Below are 21,270 nucleotides of genomic sequence, written 5' to 3'. Positions count from 1 at the left end.
GAAAATATTTTATTTGGAAACCTGTATACTCATATCTGTATACAGCTATAATATTGTGTTGAATTTTGTGCAAAGAAAAAGGTATTGATAAACTGGAGAACATACAGAAGAAGGTAATCCTGATCAGCTGAAACACTTGAAAATGGTTAGCTTAGAGAAGAAAAAACTTGGGAGAGACATTTTTGTCATCTTCCAAGTATTCAGAAGGCCTTTTTATGGAAGTGATATTAGATTTCTTCTGTTTGGATCTATGTTGCTGAGAGGCAGATTAAGACATGTCTAGAGAAACTTCCACAAATTGTACTGTCACAAAGAAGATGGGTATCTCAAGAGGTAGTTGTTTTTCTTCACTTGAGGTCTTCCAAATACAGCATAGATGACCACTTACCAAGCATATTGTAGAAGGGGATGTCCTGTTCAGATAGTTTGGATTGTAGGGCTTCTGAGATACCTTCTAACTCTGAAGTTAGTGTGTTGTTCATCTGTTCAGTTATATCTGACTCTTCATGACCCCATTTGAGGTTCTCATGGCTGAGATCCTGGAGTGGTTTACCATTTCCTTTTCCAGTTCGTTTTACAGATGAGGAACAGAGGCAAGCAAGGTTAAATGATTTTCCCAGAGTCCCATAGCTAGTAAGTGTCTGAGGCCAGATTTAAACCTCTCTATCCACTGCCCCAAAGTTACTTTATTCTGATGGAAATTAACTTGTGCCTGTCCTAAAAAGATAGGTGGCCCCTTCACATACCTTCTAAAAATTAAAAGCATAATGAAAAATGTTACCGGATGTTATTGTTGAAAGGAATTCAGAAGCTATCTGTTCTAATCCATTTAGTTGGTTTTAGCTGATACATTTACTAAAATAAATGTAAGCATTTTGAGAACAAAGATCTACTCTACTTTGTGTTCAGTAGCTAGATAGTTTTGCCAAGTAACTAATTATTCAAGGAAAAAAAAAAAGCATTTACCATGTAGGATGAGCACAGCTTATTTAAAACTCAGAGCCCATGTTATGCAGAAAGTTTTTATGATTCATTTTAAGAAGTTAGAATTAAAAGTAAGATGTTAAAGAGTGTATTTGGGAGATACTAAAAACTTATAAAAACAGTATTCAATCTTTTATAGTTTTTTCTTTTAAAAAGAATTAGAGAAGGAAAACTAAAGGGATTTATTTTGAGCATTTCTAACTTCAGGTTGGGTCTAGTTAACATCAAGTCCTCCTTCCTGTCTGCTCTCTTTTAGACTTCAATAATCTACAAAATTCCTCCCTATTATTTTGTGCATTATAGGAAAGCATATCAGTTTCAAGAATGAAATCAAGTAAATAGTAATAGCTACTTTTTATTATGCTTAATAATTCTAAGCAGGAAATCACATAGGTAGTTGAAATAGATATCCTAAATCTTATTTTGATTAGTATTTTTACATGCCTCTCAAACCAATTCTTTAGCCAAACAACAAGAAATGGAAAAACCTTAATTTTATATTTCATCTTTTTAAAATTCTCCATCTCTGCTCACCAACTTCTAATAAATTCAACCCTTACTGAGTTATTCCTATGTAAAATACATTTCTTTGAGCCTGAAACTTATTTTCCAAGCTGTAGCATCCCTAAATAGTGAAATAAAGGGTAGATTTAAAAAATTCAAGAAGAGAAACCAAAGGCCATAATTGGCATAAGAATAATTGAGTTGACTATAATTACATACTCAACTTTGAGGGTAAGTTTTATGTAGAATACATGCCTTTTATGTCTCTCTCTGTTCTTTTCATCTAGATGCATCTCTGTTAACCTATAATCCTCCAAAGCTTCATGACAAGCAGGTGTGCCTGTAAATACAGAAGTCCACATGGTAGAGTTCCAATATACCTAAAGATGACCCTGGAGTACTAGTTTTGACCTGTCAGACCTCAGGTCACTGTTAATCTTTCCTCTAAATAACTAGATTTAGGTCCAAACTAAAAAGAAGCCAATTTGTTTTATGTTCTTAGGCTATGGGATAACCTTGAACTGGATTTTCCCATTATGGGTATCCCTGACCAACCTGTGTGCCTCTGTGAGTGAGTAAAAGCTCCTGCAGGGCATGGAATGTTTTATTTTTGAGTCCTCAGCCTAACACAGTCCCTGACATAAATCAGGTCCTTAATAAATGTTTAGTGATTGATCATTTATCAGAAGTAAGCAGATTTTTGCGTGTAAGAGGTAGAATATGGAATTATGACCATTTTCCTTGCCAGATTCACTTTGACATCTTTGCTTTTGCTTTGTCGCATTAAGATACAATTTTATTTTTGCCATTAGGTGAACTTGAACGTTGCTTTTAATTTTCCTATTTAATTTATTGAAACATGAAGATCATAGAGACCTGGGTATGGAGTGCCTATAGATGTACAGTTGATTTCCAAAGTGCTAATACATTTAAAAGTTAGGAGAGGCAAAAACAACCTGATTCCACCCTTGACTTTCACCTCTTGCTTTGGAAGTAGTAATCAGTCAAATGAATGGCTGCAGTATTTCTGGAAAGGGCATGGCAATTGCCACTTAATGACCCTTTCACTATCCATGTAATTCTATAGACCCAAACTCCCTTCCCTGGCCACTTATGTGTCTCTCCAAATACGCTGGAAGTTTAAATTTTATATTTATATCCCCTGTACCTTGTTTAAAGTCAAGTATTTAGTAGGTACTTAACAATTGCTTTTTGATTTATTTATTCATGAATTGTCATGCAGAGTTCCTTGAATTATGACTATAGCTAGAATCATCAATATTTGTTTTTAAATTGTCTAAGAGGTAGGATTTCTTGGGTTACTAAGAGGAAAAAAAGATCCATTTTTGAAGTAACTAAGGATTATCAAAACTATAGTCTCTCAAAAAACTTCTAACTATTGTACTAGTTTCCTATGAAATTTTCATTATATCTGTAATAATTTAAACTGACTGAACAAATTTCTGATTTTTTTCTTAAAAATAAAATGGACTATTAATGTAGGACATTACATATTATGTGTAAATATCATCGAAATTCATATTTCTTGAGTTCAGTTAATCTGTGGCTTTATAAAACCAGCTTTTAGGCCAAAAATTATTTTTCTTTATTTTTATTTAGGCCAAAGGTTTATGTTTTTTACGGTAATACTTCTGTTATCTCATGTCATTAACTATTAAACTGCTTGGAGACTTTTCAAGAGGTCTTTTTTTTTTTTTGATGGAAAGCCACTTAAAATCTGCCATATTATTCTTTGCCTTCTTAAGAAGAAATTACAGAACACAATTTAATATTTTTCTAATGGTTCAAGATAATCATTGTGAATATCAATCCCCTTTAAATATAGCGTAGGTGTAGATAAAATATTGGGGGATATAGAATTCTGGCATGTGTCCTGTTCGAAAGTTTACCAGTTTTTCTTTTGGTTCTTTGCTTCTGTGAAGGATTTGAATGAAGCTGTTCCCCAGGGTTCATACCCTTTTCAGAAGTTTGATTTTTAGGATAATGTGCATGTTGCCTTCCATTTATTTACCATTTTGAGAATTAAAAAATCAGGTTAGATGTCACCTCTAAATATTTATTTATTTGTTTGTTTGTTCATTTTTGGTTTACAGCCCTTCAGTTTTACAAGTTTTTGAGTTCTAAATTTTCTCCCCTTCCCCAGGGTGGCATGTAATCCAATATAGGCTCTCCATGTACATTTACATTAAACATATTTTCACATTAGTCACATTGCAAAGATGAATTAGAACCAATGGAATGAACTATGAGAAAGAGGAAACAAATCAAAACAAAAAAGCACAAATAATATTCTATCTACATTCGGACTCTGTAATTCTTTCTCTGGATGTGGACAGTATTTTCCATGGTGAGTCTTTTGGAGTTGTCTTAGAACCTTGCATTGCTGAGGAGAGCCACGTCTATCAGAGTTAGTCAATGTGACTGTAACTGTACAATGTTCTCTGGATCTGCTCCCCTCATTCAGCATCAGTTCATTGAGTCTTCTCAGGTTTTTTTAAAGTTCTACTGCTCATCATGTCTTATAGCACAATAGAATTCCATTACATTCATATACCACAGCTTGTTCAGCCATTCCCCAGTTAATGGGTAACTCCTCAACATCTAATTCTTTGCCACCACAAAAAGAGCTGCTATAAATGTTTTTGTACATGTGGGTCCTTTTCCCATTTATATGATCTCTTTGGGATGCAGCCCTAGAAGTGGTATTACTGGGTCAAAGAGTATGCACATTTTTGTAGCCCTTTGGGCATAGTTACAAATTGCTCTCCAAAATGGTTGGATCAGTTCACAACTCCACCAGCAATGCATTAATGTTCTCCAGGACTTACAATTTTCCTGTTTTGTCATGCTAGCCAATCTGATGGGTGTGATGTGCTACCTAAGTATTGTTTTGATTTTCATTTCTCTAATCAATAGTGATTTAGAGCATTTTTCCTTATGACTATAGATATCTTTAATTTCTTCCTCTAAAAACTGCCTGTTCTTATCCTTAGACCATTTATCAGTTAGAGAATACCCCTGCGTATTTTTTGCTCTGTACATTTTCTGCTTTTCAATATGACTGGTAGTGAAACTATCTAGTTAGTATGTGTCATAACTAGAAGCAAAATAATATGAGTCCTTCCTAAAACATTTTCTTAATTTAAACAACAAAAATGCTGGTGTTTATATAGAACTTTAGGGTTTGCAGAGCATTATGCACATGTTATTATTAACAATACATTTCACATGTGACTTAATGTACTCCATAGTGCCAGAATAAATAGCAGGCAGTCATCAGATGCAGTCACTAACTGGGAAAAATTGTCCTTCACTACTCTGTGCTGGTTCAAGTAACTTCTGTCCTCTTTAAAATTACCTCTTTTCCCTCCCACATGGCCGATTCTAATATTTTTCCAATCACACAGAACAGCACTGAAATTGTTCAGGCTTATCCAGAACCAAAGATTTTGAAGCTCTAAGTCTAAAACTTTAAAAGAAGATAAAAATCTCCTATACATATTCCAGTGTTTACTGACTCTTGATTGACCATGTAATATAAATGACATAAATTGTGTGTTTATACAAAGTGTGTGTGAGAGAGGTATTGAAATAGATGTACCTTAAATTATATGGGTAATGAGAATAATTGCTGTTTATTTGTTTAGTCTTTTCAGTTGTGGTCAGCTCTTCATGACCCTATGAATTTTCTGTCCATGGGATTTTCTTTTTTTATTTCTTTTTTTTTTAATATATAATTTATTTATTTTCAGTTCTTAACATTCACTTCCACAAGAGTTTGAATTCAAAATTTTCTCCCCATCTCTCCCCACTCCAGGACAGCTGCACTTCATCCACCCCTTCCTGCAATCTGTCTTCCGTTCTATTACCCACCCTTCTTCCATCCCCCTTCCCCTCTATTTTCCTGTAGAGCAGAATAGATTTCTGTACTCCTTTGTCTGTATAGCTTAATTTCCAGTTGCATGCTAAAGCAATTTTTAACATTCATTCTTAAAGCTTTGAGTTCCATATTCTGTCCCTCCCTCCCTAGCCACCCTCATTGAGAAAACAAGCAATTCAATATAGGTCATAGATGTGTAACAGTGCAAAGCACTTCCATAATAGTTATGCTGTAAAAGACTAATCACATCATTGGTCTACCTGAAAACTCTCCCTTGACTTCTACTACCACAATAGTGTTTGCTTCTGATTAGCCCTTTCCTCAATTTGATGTCCCTTCTATTATCTTCCCTCTCCTATCCCCTTCCCCTTTGCCTTCCTACAGGGTAAAATAGATTTCCATATCCAAATGAGTGTGTGTTATTCCCTTCTTAAACTAAATCCCATGAGAGTAAGGCTCAGTTATTTCCTTTCATCTCCCCCCTCTTCTCCTCCATTGTAAAGGCTCTTTCTTTCCTTTTATGTGAGGTGCTTTGCTATATTTTACCTCTCCCTTTCTCTTACTCCTACTACATTCCATTCAGCAGTAAATTTTATTTTATTTTTGAGGTCTTCTCCCGTCATATTCAGCTCACCCTGTGCCTTCTGTCCGTGTGTATGTGTATATGCACATATATATGCATGCATCCATGTACACATACATCCCTATACATATATACACATACATGTATACCCATACCCACCTACACACGCGCGCGCACACACACACACACACACACACACACACACACTCTCCCTCTAGCTACTCTAATACTGAAAAAGGTCTCATGAGTTGCAAATAACATTTTTCCATGTAGATTCCTCCATTCAACTTTAGTGAGTTCCTTAAGGCTTCTCTTTCCTGTGCTTAACTTTTCTTGTTTCTCTGGTTCTTGTATTTGAAAGTCAGATTTTCTATTCAGCTCTGTTCTTTTCAGCAAGAATCTTGGAAGTCCTCTATTTCATTGAAATTCCATTTTCTTTCTCAGCTATTATACTCAGTTTTGCTGAGTAGCTGATTCTTGGTTTTAACCCTATCTCCTTTGACTTCTGAAATATCATATTTTAAGCCCTTCTATCCTTTAGTGTAGAAGCTGCTAAATCCTGTGTTATCCTGATTGTATTTCCATAATACTTGAATTGTTTCTTTCTGGCGGCTTGTAATATTTTTTCCTTGACTTGGGAACTCTGGAATTTGGCTATACTTCCTAGGAGTTTTCCTTTTCACATCTCTTTCAGGAGGTGATTGGTGAATTCTTTCTATTTCTTTTTTACCCTCTGGTTCTAGAATATCAGGGCAATTTTCCTTGATAATTTCTTGGAAGATGATGTCTAGGTTCTTTGTGTCATCATGGTTTTCAAGTAGACCAATAATTTTAAAATTATCTCTCCTGGATCTATTTTCCAGATCAGTTGTTTTTCCAGTGAGATATTTTACATTGTCTCCTATTTTTTCATTCTTTTGGTTTTGTTTTGTAATCTCTTGGTTTCTCATAAAGTCATTAGCTTCCATCTGCTCCATTCTAATTTTTAAAGAACTATTTTCTAAAGTGAACTTTTGAACCTCCTTTTCCATTTGGCTAATTCTGCTTTTTAAAGCATTCTTCTCCTCATTGGCTTTTTGGACCTCCTTTGCCATTTGGGTTAGTGTATTTTTAAAGGTGTTATTTTCTTCATCATTCTTTTGGATCTCCTTTAGCAAGCTATTGACTCACTTTTCATGATTTTCTTGCATTGCTCTCATTTCTCTTCCCAATTTTTCCTCTGTCTCTCTTACTTGATTTTCAAAATCATTTTTGAGCTCTTCCGTGGCCTGAGACCATTCCATATTTATTTTGGAGGCTTTGGATGTAGAAGCCATGACTTTGATGTCTTCATGTCATGGTATGCTTTGTTATTCCTCTTCTGAAAGGATGGAAAAAAATACCTTTTCACTAAGAAAGTAACCTTCAATAGTCTCATTTTTTCCCCCCTTTTTTGGGCATTTTCTCAGCCAGTTGCTTGACTTTTGTGTCCTTTGTCAAGTGAAGGGTATACTTTAGGGACCTGTAAGTTCTCAGTTCCTCTGAGGTGGCACAATGAAGGGAAGGGAAGTTTACTCCTCTCTTGGCCTGCGCTCTTATCTGTGAGCAACTACAAGCACTCTGTTCTGCCCAGAATCTGTGAGTAGGGTTCCCTCTCCATCGTCACCACCAGGTCTACCATGCTAGAGCTCCTCCTCACCCCAGGACCAGTACTCAGGGCTGGGATCCAGATCAGCCACTTGATTCTCCCAAGGTCTTTAGTCCCAGGGCTCCAAAAGCGGATGCTGCCACAGTGGCCACTGTCGCCCTGGGCCTGGGTGGACCTCACTTCCCCTTTCACCTAGGTGAAAGAGCTTTCTCGTTGACCTTTGAAGCTGTGTTTGGTGTTTGTGGGTTGAGAAATCTGGAAACCTTAGCTGCTGCCTGTGAATCCATGCCCTGAAGCCTCCTCCAATCCTATCAGTGCCAGTTGACCAAGGCTGGGCTGTGTTCCACTCTGAGCCCCATGCGATAGACCTTTCCTATCAGCATTCCAGGCTGCCTTGGGCTGGAAATCTCTTTTCAGTCTGTCATTTTGTGGCTTCTGCTGCTCTGGAATTTGTTTAGAGTCACTTTTTACAGGTATTTTGTGGGTTATGGGGGAGAGCTTCTACAGGTCCGTACTTCTACTCCTCCATCTTGGCTCTGTCCCCCTTCATGGGGTTTTCTTGGCAAAGATAACTGGAGTGGTTTGCCATTTCCCCTCTCAGTGTATTGCCTTTTGTCAGAATTCTCCACTATGATCTGTCCATTTTGGGTAGCCCTACAGGGCATAGCTCGTAGTTTCCTCAAGTTACTCAGACCCCTCTGCTATGACTAGGCAGTGATCCATAGGCAAACAGAGGTTAAGTGACTTGCCCAAGGTCGTATAGCTAGAAAGTTTCTGAGACTACCTTTGAAAGCCAACAGGCACTTTAAAGATCAAATATATGTGAAGTGTTTATTTTTATATCTGTAGAAAGATTTTCTTAATGATAATATATAGGAAGAATCAATATTCAGCTGCCCTTCTCTTTAGTTTTAAAATAATAGCTAATAGCAGCTAACACGTAGCATTTTACGGTTTACAAAGTGCTTTCTTTACGCATACATATTGTGTGTGTATGTGGGTGTATTCATATTTATACATACATGTACACATATTATATTTAATCCTTACTACATCCCTGTGGGGTAGGTGCTGCTATTATCCCAATTTTACAGATGAGAAAATGGAGGCTTAGATCTTAAGTTACTTGCATAGGGTCGTCTAACAACATGCTAACAGCTAAGTATGTGAAAGAGGATCCATTTTATCCATTCTGCTGCATAATTGAATATGAAAATATCAAGGAAAAAGAAGAGGTGTTGTAATATGTTTAAAAATGGTTGGTGTTGTATATATATTTAATATTTTAAAACTTTGGCTAACTGAAATGTTCAGCAAATAGACATTCAGTTGACTATGAATAAAACATTTATATCTTTGGTTGTGTAAATAGTTTTTAAATATATTGCCCTGAAAGTTGAGAATATTGTAGGCTTATTAATCTATGAAATCGATACCCCAAATACCTGGAGCAGGAAGTTGTTGGGGAATTGTTTTGTTTTCAGTGATTTTTTGAAAAAAAGTTGTATACATGCACATACCTGTACCCATGCACCCAAGCTTGTGGGTTTAAAACCAAACCAAAACATATATTTTTTTTTTCTGGTATTTATTTTTAAATCTAGAAGGTAGAGGGAAATTACCAAATCAGTTTAGAATTATATCTTGCAGAGCTTTTACATACTGCAAAGAATCCCATTTTCCATTATGTGATAGTTTGTATTGAATACCCATTTTTTTGTATTTTTCTGAGTTCCATTTAAGGTCATGCAGGTGGGGATGAGTGTGAAAAGACTCTGCCTTGTTTGTTTCTCACCCTTTTGTTGGAATGAGCATTTTTTATTTTATCTGTTGGCTTCAGACTGCTTTTGAATACAAAAATGTAGGTCTTTGGTCATCTTTGTGGACTTGGTGACCTGTATCTGTGAATTTTGATAATGCCAGTTACTTGGGAGTTCTCTTTACATAAATGCCATTTAACAGGTATTACTGGTGATGAAATACTACTATTCTGCTCCCCTTTCCCCAAATTGAATAAATTTTGTGAGATCATTGGACTTAAAAGCTTGTTTATTTCTCAATTATAGGATCAGGTTTTTTAAAAGAAAAGAGAAGACATCGATTGCATAAATTCTTATGTCTTAGAGTTGGAAAACCAATGAGAAAAACATTTGTATCCCAAGCAAGTGCCACAATGCAACAATATGCACAGAGAGATAAGAAACATGAATATTGGTTTGCTGTGCCACAGGAAAGGTAAGGCAAGATTCACTAACAGACTTATAGTATTCCTCCAATTATTAAAACAGTAATAGAGAGTACCCATAGCATTCTAGAACCAAATTAAATCTCTAGGTTAAGTAATTCCAAGTATCTGTGATTTCATTAGTGAGGATGTTCATTCTCCTAAAGAATATTGACATCCTACTACAACTTAATAAGTTATCTTTTAGCTTTCTGAAACTGAAAAACTTGACCATGTGATGTGTGTGTGTGTGTGTGTGTGTGTGTGTGTGTGTGTGTGTGATCAAAATATCAGCTTATCTTATTTCGGAGAAGCTTGTACCCAAGTTGACTATGTGGTGAATTTTTCAGGACAGTGACTCACAAGACCATTGAATTTAGAAGGCTGTAATCTCTATTGGTGAACACTCAATCCTTGAAGTACTGATAATGAAGAGCTTAGGCTAGACTAGATCTAGGGCAGCAACATGGACTGTCCCTGGGCTTAAGTCTTCCCTGTTTTTATGGACTGTCATATCTTTGAGAACCCAGGATGATAAATACACTGTGGTCAATAAACAAGCATTTATTAAGTATCTGCAATGTGACAAACATTGTGCTGGTGCTAGAGGTACAAAGACATAAATGAAACAATCCCTGCCCTCAAGTAATATTCTGTAGTGGGATATAACACATGATCCCCAAAGTAGGCACACTATACACGTTATTTATTTGTTCGTTTTTGGCTGGGAGAGGTGGGGAGAGTAGTAAAGATGGAAATATGATCTGCATTTTCTGCTTCTTAGTGCAATGTGCTTAAACATTTCTGATTTCATAATATATAAAATTAGATACATTAATAATTAAGTAAAATTTTTTCTGTATTTTAAAAGTCAAGAAAACAAAAATACTTCCAAAATTCTTAGAGGAAAAAGGGGTTGTAGGATGTAATGCTAAAAGACACTTTAGAGCTCATCTGTCCCAGTACTTTCAGTTTATAAATGAGGAAACAGATTCAGAGTTGTGAAAATAGTCTAGTTTAAGATTTCACAGGAAGTAAGTAGCAGAACTGGAATTCAAACTGAGCTCTATTGTATCCTCCTTAGGATCATCTGGTTGAGTGCTCTTATTTTATAGAGGAAGATATTAAATTCCGGAGTAGTTAAACAGTTTTCCCAAGGGCATATGCTGCAAGTCAGGAAAAGATTAATGTAGAAGGTGGTCCTTGAGGTTAATCTTAAAGGAATCTAGATATTTTAAGAGTCACATTTGAAGAGTGTCTTCTAGGTATGGGGGATGGCTAATACAAAGGCACATAAATCAGAGGAGTTCCATGTATGAGCAAGAGTAAGAAGGCCATATCAACTAGATCCCATAGAGAGAGTAAGAGCAGTGACACATAGTAAAGCTAGAGAGACAGGTTGGGGACAAGTTGTGAAAGTCTCTAATTGCCGAACAGACGATTTTTGTTTGTTCCTAAAGGAAATAAGGAGCTGTTCAGTTTATTGAGGAGTGGCAGGGTCACATTTGCACTTAAGGAATCCAATCACTTTGCCCTGGTGCTTAGCACAGTAATGCACAGTAGGTGCTAAATAAATGTTTGTTGAATTGAAGCAGGGAGGCTAGTTAACTAGAAAGCTGTTGCACCAGAAAGAGGTGATATGGGGCTGAAATAGTGTGTAGTAGCTGTGAGTAGAGAGAAGAGAACCTTTTTGGAAGATGCTTTGAGATACAAATGGCAAGATGAGGCAATTTATTGCACATGTAGGTAATAGAGTGAGAAGGAAAAGCTGGCATTGAGATTGTAAACATGGGTGATTAGAGAGAAGTTGGGAAGTTTGGAAGAAGGGTGAATTCTTACTAATATAAAATAATCTGTTAGAATATCTCTTTCTTTTGATAATCATACATAGCAATATATATAGATAGACACATCTTTTTGTCCTGAGTCCCTCTCCCCTTATCCTATACCACTTATCCCTACCAAAATCCAACCTTGAGTTATTCCCATGGACATTTCAAGTTAGATGTATCAGAGCGATCTCAAACCGAACTTTTGTGAAACTGAAGTCATTATCTCCATTCCATCCTTCTTGCCCCTTCATTGCATGGAAGGCCCAGCCCCTTCATTCTTCCATGATCTCAGGTTTATAACTTCAACAGCATCTTAGCACACTCACGTCTCCCTCACCCTACTTATCTAATCATTTGGTAAGTCTTCCTTTGCCTTCCCAGCTCTACTCTTCATCCTACAGACTTTTCTACTTCCTTACTAGTAGCCTTCTCACCTTGGAAATACCTCTACTCCACCCTCTTTTGTGATTGTCTAGACCACTATTCCACATGGTCCCTTGGATATGCTCTCTTTATTCCTGCCTCCACTCCTCACTCTAGACTGTTCTACCTCCTTGAGAGCAGCAGTCTTGACTCCACAGGAATATCCTTTGCTCTCTCTTCTACCTGCTTTGTGTTCCACCTCTGCTTGTAGTAGCTTTTTGGATCTTTACATTTTGTCTTTCCCCATTAGAACATAAGATCGTTGAAGGCTGAATGTGCCTTATTTAAAAAAAAAAACCCCACAAAACTTTCATCTATATCCCCAGTGCTGAGAGCACACATAGTAAGGACTTAATAAATACTTTGGCAATTTTCTCTATACTCACACAGCCTTAGTCCAGGCCCTCGTCACTTCATGTCTGACCTATTATAATATCCTTCTAATTAGTCGCATGCTTCCTGTCTCTCACTCTGATCCAACCTCCACACAACTATCTAAGTGATTTTCCTTATATAAATGGGACTTTTTCATTTTTGTACTCGGTTAATTTGAATGGCTCATATTTACCATTCAGCTAAAAAAATAAACTCCTATTTTTGGTTTTAAAAAGCCTTCACAAACTTAACCTTTCTTTCCAGCTCCATTATTACATTATACTTCTTCCTACCTATTATGGTGCTTCCATACTTCCTCGCTCATGATACTCTGTCTCCTATCTGTTGCCCACCTACCCCTCCTTCTGCCTGGAATATGCTCTTTACTTCTATCCCATAGGATCTCTAACTTACTTTAAGACTCAGCTCAGTCAACATCTTCTCCACAATACTTTTCATTGCCCCTCCCTTCCTAACTTACTTGAACTTATTTTGTATATGTTTATTGTTTCTGCTTTTGAATGTAGATATCACCTCCCCCAATAGAACATTCATCCATTGAGAATAAGGATTGTTTCATTTTTTGTCATTGTAGTTCTAGTACTTATTAAATGTTTGTTAATTGATCTTGATAAATTCTGTGTGTGTGTGTGTGTGTGTGTGTGTGTGTGTGTGTGTGTAGTATTTATAGGATCATCAATCTAGAACTAGAAGGGACTGTCAAGTCTTTTAAGCCTTATTTTATAGTTGAGGAAGCTGAAGCCCAGGAATATTAAGTAACAAGCCCAGGAATATTAAGTAACTTGCCCAGGGTCCCACAGGTAAGGTAGTAGAGGGGCTAGCATGGGAGATGAGCTCAGGCCTTCTGAATCTAAATCTTGAATGGATTTTTCAAACTCTGTTTATGATTCAACAACTATATGAGTATGTATGTAATTATATCTAAGGCATTATTTTGACTCTTTATCAAATAAAGTTGCATCAATCCCTCTCCTGACCTCCAAGGAAAGTCTAATATTGTAAGGGAGTTGATATAAATATCTACAAGGCAGATTATTATAAACTATGTGTTATATAAATGCAAATAAGATTCTTTTAACTTCCAATGTAGTTTCTTATCTTTCCAATGTACTTTTCCTTATACTTGGATTCATCTTTTTTTGTTGTTGTTCATCAGTCCTTTTGTCCTTCAGTTACTGAGGTTCTGTTGTCTTTTATCTGTTGTCTGCTTATCACATCCTAAGATGGAAACTAGAAAAGGTCTAATTAGAATTGTTTTTCTTGACAGTAGTTCTTTGTTACATGGAAGAGCATTTTGGGAAGTGATAGTAGATGTTAGTGATTTAAGTACAAGAGAGAAAAGTGTGTATCAGTAAAACAGTTTAAAAATACAACAGGAGAGCAGAAGGATATTCAGAAGAGGTCAGAAACAAGCAAAGGCTCTGTGGGTCCTGTCATTTTAAATTTTATGTACATACATGTATATACACACACACACACACACACACACACACACACACACACACACACACACACACACACACACACACACACACACACACACACACCCTCTATAAATAGAACTTGCTCTGAGCATTAGATTCAGAGTTGCATATAAAAAACTTTCTCTGTCCATTGTATATGGAAACAGGAGTGCATATTGTTGACTTGTTTTTAAGTAGGAAAAAACTTTATTTTAAAAAGTGGTTTGAAAGCCACTTAAATTTTGCTTATTTTGAAATTCCCTTTTTTTTCTGTCTGGGAGTTTACATTTCAAGTATTTAAATATTGACTAATGTTCATCTAGAAAACTAGCTCACTTAACTAATGACTTTCTTAATTGGAGGTCATTAATTCTGCAAAGTGATAATTGAATATAATAGTGATGAATTGGTATTTTTGAGTACCCTTTTGATAATATTAATAGCTGCTACTAAGAGAATTTAAATACAAAATGCAAAAATTTTAGGTTCAGAATACAACCTCTAACATCATACTGATTTGTTAAGTATTATCAGACACCAGTCAGTTGATAATACTATTTATAATAACATGTATAATTAAAATCAATAGCTAACTCTCAAACTTCATTTTTATTAAAGGTTTCCATCTTCTCAACCAGACTCTTTGCCAGAATGAGTAACAAATCAGAGGGGAAAAGTACAGATTTTCATAATAGGTTAGATTCATTGATTTTTAGAGGTGAACATGCAAGTTTTAATTTTAATTTTTTTCTTTCTATAAGACCATAACAGTGGTTTTAAGACAGTACATTTATGTGTGTAACTTAGTGGTTGGTTGGTGAGTTGTGTCCAAATGGGTCATATGACTTTTCACAGGGGAAAAAACAAACTTGTTTTTCTGATCATAAACTATACCACTAACTTAGATGTTATTAATTATAAAGGAAGAATTCATAAGGTGGCTCAGCACATCTCACTTATTCATTTATTCAACCCATCAAAATACTATTAAAACTAATTTTAAAATTAACATGCTGCTAGGATTAGGTTATGTTTTTCACAAAGAAGGCATAGCATATGAGAACATATGTTTGTAAAAGATTTAGTCATTTATTTTCTAAATGGTAATGTTATTGTAACTAACATTTTCAGTTATCTCTCATTTATCAAATGCTAATAGATTTGCTCTCATTTATCAAATGCCAGTATATAGATTTACTAATGCAAAGTGGTAAAAAAATAAATTGTTCATAATCAGGAAATTTTGCAGAAATTTATCTTCTATGTTTTATTTAAATTCCTAGGTCAATGACTTAAAAATTTTCAAATTTAGTTTTAAGGTCAGAATTTTCTACCCCCCTTTCACCTGCTCTCTTCCCTCAGTTGTGAAAGTAAGGAATACAAAACCCATTTCAAACAAGGGAAAAATCTAAAACATTCTGTATTGACCATGTCTGCCCACCACATTCCCAAAGCAAACAAATATAAGACTTCATCTGTACTCCACATCCTTCCCTTCCACTGTGTATTGGGATATTGGTGGCATGGTTTTGCGATTGGTCTTTGTGTTGATCAGAGTTCCAGTTTTTCACAATTGTTTTTCTTTACTATAATTTTTGTTACCGTATAAATTTTTCTACTGGTTCTGTTCACTTCATTTTGTATCAGTTTATTCAAGTTTTCCTGGGTTTCTATGAAACTATTCCCTTCATCATTTGTTAAAGTGTAAGAATGTTCCATCACTTTCATATACCACACCTTTTTCAGCCATTCTTCCATTAATGGGTTTCTCCTCAGTTCCCAAATTTCTTACCATCACAAAAAGAGTTGCTGTTAACTATTTTCTGTACATATAGGGGTCCTTTTCCCTTTCTTTAATCTCTTTGGGATATCACCCTAATGGTACAGTCTCTGGATCAAAGGGTATTGCACAGCTTAAATGCTTTTTTTTTTAGCATACTTCCAAATTGCTTTTCTCAGGGCTGGAACAGTTCACAGTTCAACCAACAGTGCATTGTTGTACTTGTTTTCCCACATCTATCCAGCAATTGTCATTTTAGGACATTTAATTCATCAAGTTAACTCATATACTTCCTTGATTATATGACAGGTTAGTCATAAAGACTGCCTTAATGCATCACACAAGAGTATTTTTCAGTATAGTTCATACTTCCTCACCTGCACCCCTGCAATGAGGAAGTGAGCTTATACAGAGGCAGTCACAAAAGTTAACAGGTATCATGCTTCATTTAATACTTGCAGTATTGGGGCCAAACTGTCAGAAAATTCTGTGGAGGGGGCTTCACAGGCTGTTGGCAGTTGATTTCAGTGCCTTACAGGCTTAGAACATTGTAGAATGTTAGAAGGGACACTAGATGGCTATTTTCAAGTTGTGTCTCCCCCACCCTCCCCACTTTTTATTTTAACATGAGGAAACTGAGGCCTAAGGTAAGTGGCAAAGATGTGACTTGAACCTAAAATCTTCTGACATTATCTAGCACTTTTTAAACAGTACCTTAAATATCTAAAACTTTATTTCAATTATTTTTAACTTTCATCTATGCAGGTAGTATTTTTGGGTTTTGGGGGCAATTGGAGTTAAGTGACTTGCCCAGGATCACACAGATATTAAGGGTCTGAGGTCAGAGCTGAACTCGGGTCCTCCTAACTCCAGTTTCCTAGCTGCCTTTGCAGATTTTATTTCAACGTGTATTCTGCACCTAGAGAACTTTCATGTCTGATTTTTGTCTTCTGAGAGAATTTCACTTTAGACATTAGTAGAGGTTGATGTGAGTAATTCTAATGACACTAGTATCTGTTGTGTTTAACTTAATAGGACAGATCACTTATATGCATTCTTCATTCAGTGGAGTCCAGAAACATATGCAGAAGATACTAGTGAATTTACTAGAGAACCAGGATTCATAGTAGTAAAGAAAATTGAAGAACCTGAAACTACTGATGATTCTGAAGCTGCAGCTAGAGAGTGGGAGGTATGGAAAAAATTTAAGACACTTTAATTGTTTTACTTTCCATGGCTGTAAAGCATGGAAGTTCAAATGAATTTAGCACATAACTTTATCTTTTAAAAAGTTGTATTTACTGTTGTTATGTAGATGTTTAATGAGTAAATTAATTTAATTCACTTTAGTTTTTCCCCCTTATTCTTTCTTTTCTCTAAACTATTATTGGACTACAGTTTAGCACTTAAATAGTCTCCTGAATTTGAGGATGTTCCATATTTCAGGGGAGAAAATGAGAATAATATCAACCACTTTATTGTACCAATTGTCATGTTATCTCTTTTAATGAGCTAGATTTCTAATAATGATGGATTCTAATCACTTTTTCAACAAGCCTTCATTAAGTACTTACTCTGGCAGTATGTTTGTTGTTAAGGATACAAAGAGAATGGCTAATACATAACATAACCTTTCATTTTATTAACCTTCCTTTTAAGGGAGTTAAACTTGACTTGTATTGATATGAAAGAAAGAAACAAGCAAAAATTTTTCCAAGTCATCAAAAAATTTGTTTACAAAGCAGTTTTTTTATATAAAGTAAAAATTTTGTTGGTTGAAGATTTTATTGACCATCTGCAAGTTAGCATCATTAATCAACATCACATATACTTGTGAAAAATGAGATTCCCATGTTCCTAATCATTAAGGAAATTTATTATGCAAAGTTAATCTTAAGAATAAACTATAATTTGAAATGTAAATTTATAATTATTAACTTGTTTTGGGACTAATAGAAACCTTTTAACTTTTATTGGATGACAGTGTTCTGTTTTGTTGCCTGGACTAATCTCTCATTGCTTGCTGCATTAAAAAATATACAGCAGATACTAAAATGTGGTAATAAACATATGGTCAAAAATCATTTTTTCTCTTTCATGTATATTAGTGCCTGTATTTGTGTACATGTTGGCATTTATTTGTATTTTACATACTTAGTCTAACCACTGTATATGCATATGTATTTATACTTGTTCCTTTATTTAAAATCACTAATTTTGATAATATTTAGTTTCATTCCACTTATTTTATGAACCGTAAATATCTAGAAAGAGACTACATCATAGTGTTATAAATATTCATCATATTAGTTAAAATATTTTTAAAAGGTTCTTTCCCCCCCAAAAAAGGCACTGATTACCTTTCAGTGTCATAGAGCTTAGTTTACTGATTAATTATATTCGTTTTGATGCAGTTTTTTTTTTTTTGGTCTTGTTCATGCAGAAGATATGTAAAGAAGGCATGTGTTTGAGTAGAGAAGGGACAGAAATGTTGTTTTGATGTACATATAGGAGAAGTGGGGGGAGCGGATTTAAGATGATTTAGAAATGTGATTCATTTTCAGTACATTTGTCAATATTTAGGCCTCATAAGCTTTTGAGATCATTTGGTATTTTGTTTCACTTTCAGAACAGTCACACATCTGGAGGGGAGAGGTTGTGTAGCATTCCCCCAGTTTTGTCTCCCTATATTCCCTGCCACTAACAAGAATAAATTAAAATCAGTCAAGCAAGGGTACTGTTTGACTTCATACCAAAACGACAAGAAGTGGTAGCAATTCTAGGGTCATAAAGTCATGAAAAATGACTTGTTTTTGTTAATGATCACAAACCATGTTTTGTCCACTGTGCCGTTATGCCTTTCTCCACATCATGTCTGTTAATTTCTTTTGGATTTTTCTCCCTCCCTCGTATTTCATATCTGGGATGTTACCAAGCCCTATCTTCCACCATCACACTGTCTCTTTTTTCCCAGTTTTTTCTCTGTTCCTATTTCCCTAGTACAATTCTTCAGTATCACTTGCCTGGACTATTTTTTGTAAGAGCCTTCACTCTTTAGACTCACCCTTCACATTATTCATTCATCTGGTCATATAATTCCCTTCCTCAGAAATCTCCCCAAAACTCCCTGTTGCCTCTTGGGTAAAGTTTAGCTTTCCCCTGTAGTGAAGGCCTCCCAGGCCTTCACTATGCTCCACCTTTCAGCTTTCTGTTCCTATTTGCACATAAAATCTTCAGGCCAAAATGGACAACCTTTATCCAGAATATACCCTGTACTTTTCTCTGTACCTGGTGTGATTTAATTCTTCTCTTTGACTGTTGAAATCCTCCTCCTTTAGAACCCAAATCAGATAGTACTTCCTTCACTAAATCTACCTGTTAGTAATTACTCTCTCCCTTGAGCCTCACATCCTGTATTTTGCTTTGCAGCTCTATAATGTATATTGTGTGTTATCTTCTGATTAGCCTACCTCCACCCTTCTCAGTATACTATAAATACTTTGAGAGAAAAATGTATACCACAGTTACTTAATAAATTGAACATTATCCTTTTTAAGATGGATATAAAACCTATGTGGAACTGTTTTCTTCCAAGTTTTCCCTGGCACAAAGGATTCCTTTAAGTGTATCAGTTTCATATGGCTTCTTGATCAACCTAAAGCTATGATCTGTCTATATACCTGGCCTCACTGGGGAATGGAATTGTATTCCTAGGATGATTTTTTTTAGATTAATTGAATTTACTTCTTCAAGTGATTGTTATTTTAAGCATTTGTGGTAGAAATGTGACTGAAATGTATACTTCCTTGGAAATGTGACTGAAATGTATACTTCCTTGCCCTTTTTTGACCTCAGTCCTGGCTGCCACTTATTGTTGTTTGCCCTTTGTTTTTGAGGAGGACTAAAGACTTCTTGGGGGTGATGTCTCAACTTGTATATGAATTGGATGTAAGTGAGGCAGAGTTGCACAAAGTTGTTCCCCTTACTCTCTCTTCTTAAATATCAAAGTCCATTGTCAGGACAAGAGTCAAGACACCTGGCAATGGCCTGGGATGCAGTGGGTGATGTTGGTGTGTTTGCTATCTGACCAAGCTCTTAGCATGCCATAGTGCTTGTTTTAGCTGTCTTCATGGCTATTGGGACAAATTGTTCTCATCCATTCGTTTTGCTGGGGACAGTCTTCACATGCTTGAGACAGACATTCATCTAACTCACTGATGAATTTGAGACCTATTGCTTACCCTCTGCCAGGTTTAAGCTGTTTACTGAGGTGATGTGGCTGCTGTGCATACTGGTTTCTTGGAGCCACAGGCAAGAGTTGCCTGAATCAGGTAGACAGCAAAGGTGGATGAGCAGCCTTTTAAAGGACTCTGCAAGCCCTCACACCAGGTGCTAGTCCTCCTGAATACCCCATACCCTGCCACTTTTTATCTGTATGATGTTAGGCATGCCAGTTAAAATTATAAGCTTCAGTCTTTTCACTTCCTTAGCATGAAGAAGATTGGATAGTTTAGGGGAAGGGACAAAGACTCAATAGCTATATGCAAGTATCTGAATTATCTGTATATGGAAGAGGGATTAGACTGGTTTTGCTTGGTCCTGGAAGTGGAAGTAAGGGGTGAAGATTGAATTTGCAAGGGGATATAGTTTAGCTTATTATCAGAGAAAAATTCCTAACAATTAGAACTGTTCAGTAGTGGAATGGACTATCTCAGAAAGTGGCACATTATATACATCATGGATGGCTTCAAGTGGCATCCAGAGACTACTTGTCATAGGGGTTGTAGATAGAATTCCTGTTCAGGAATGGGGTGACTTCATTGACCTCTGATTTCTCTAACAATTGAGATTTTGTGATTCTGTGATCCTTTCCTGGTTCTGGGTTAAGTCCAAGTTGCATTACCCATACACAATTCTAGGTGGCAGTTCCAGGTCATAGCACTAGCACTTGAAGGTAATTAGGAACTGGGCCCCTGATCACAGTTCCTGGGTGGAGAAGAGAATCTGTGGTTGCTCACAAGGGAGTACAGACCTTGGTCCAAGACAGAAAGCGGCACTGGTGCTTGTGGCTGTAGGGAGTTAGGAGAGCTGATCACAGTTCCAGGGCCAGGAAGCTCTCAAGCACTTGTGGCTACAAGGGAGCAAGGTGCCTTTCTGAGTAAAGAGCAGAGAGTACTTCAGGAAAGCAGTGAACACGTTTCTCCTTAGATCATGCCACCTTGGAAGCATCAGAAATATACAGACCCCCAGAACAGACTCTGAAAACAGCAGTGCAAAAAACCTTATGCCTGGGATAGTGCCCCTTCTACCTCTGGAACAGAGTTCCACTTTAACATAAAGTTAGAAGTTTAAAAAAAAATAGACTGGGAAAATGAGCAAACACAAAAAAAGAACTGGACCATAAAAAGTTACTATCATGACAAGGAAGGTCAAGACATAAACTCAAAAGAAAATGATGACAAAAGAGCTACAAGCAAAGCCTCAAAGGGGGAAAAAATGTAAATTGGACACAGTCCCAACTAGAATTCCTGGAAGAGATGAAAAAGGATTTTC

General features: G+C 36.1%; 1 protein-coding gene across 7 annotated transcripts in view; it reads left to right on the top strand.

Moving 5' to 3' along the window:
* The window catches only part of OXR1 (oxidation resistance 1), a 588,329-nt gene that overhangs the window by 542,487 nt on the left and 24,572 nt on the right, over window positions 1–21,270 (top strand). For all 7 annotated transcript variants that reach the window (XM_072603288.1, XM_072603286.1, XM_072603290.1 and 4 more), the window contains 2 exons: window positions 9,666–9,834; window positions 16,753–16,909. In XM_072603288.1, coding sequence (XP_072459389.1) covers window positions 9,666–9,834; window positions 16,753–16,909 — 326 coding nt within the window. The remainder of the gene's footprint in view (window positions 1–9,665; window positions 9,835–16,752; window positions 16,910–21,270) is intronic.

The sequence above is a fragment of the Notamacropus eugenii genome, chromosome 4 (assembly GCF_028372415.1).
Source record: "Notamacropus eugenii isolate mMacEug1 chromosome 4, mMacEug1.pri_v2, whole genome shotgun sequence".
Taxonomy (NCBI): Eukaryota; Metazoa; Chordata; class Mammalia; order Diprotodontia; family Macropodidae; genus Notamacropus; species Notamacropus eugenii.
Note: the sequence above shows the minus strand (reverse complement) of the source record. Positions and strands in the feature narration are given on the sequence as shown.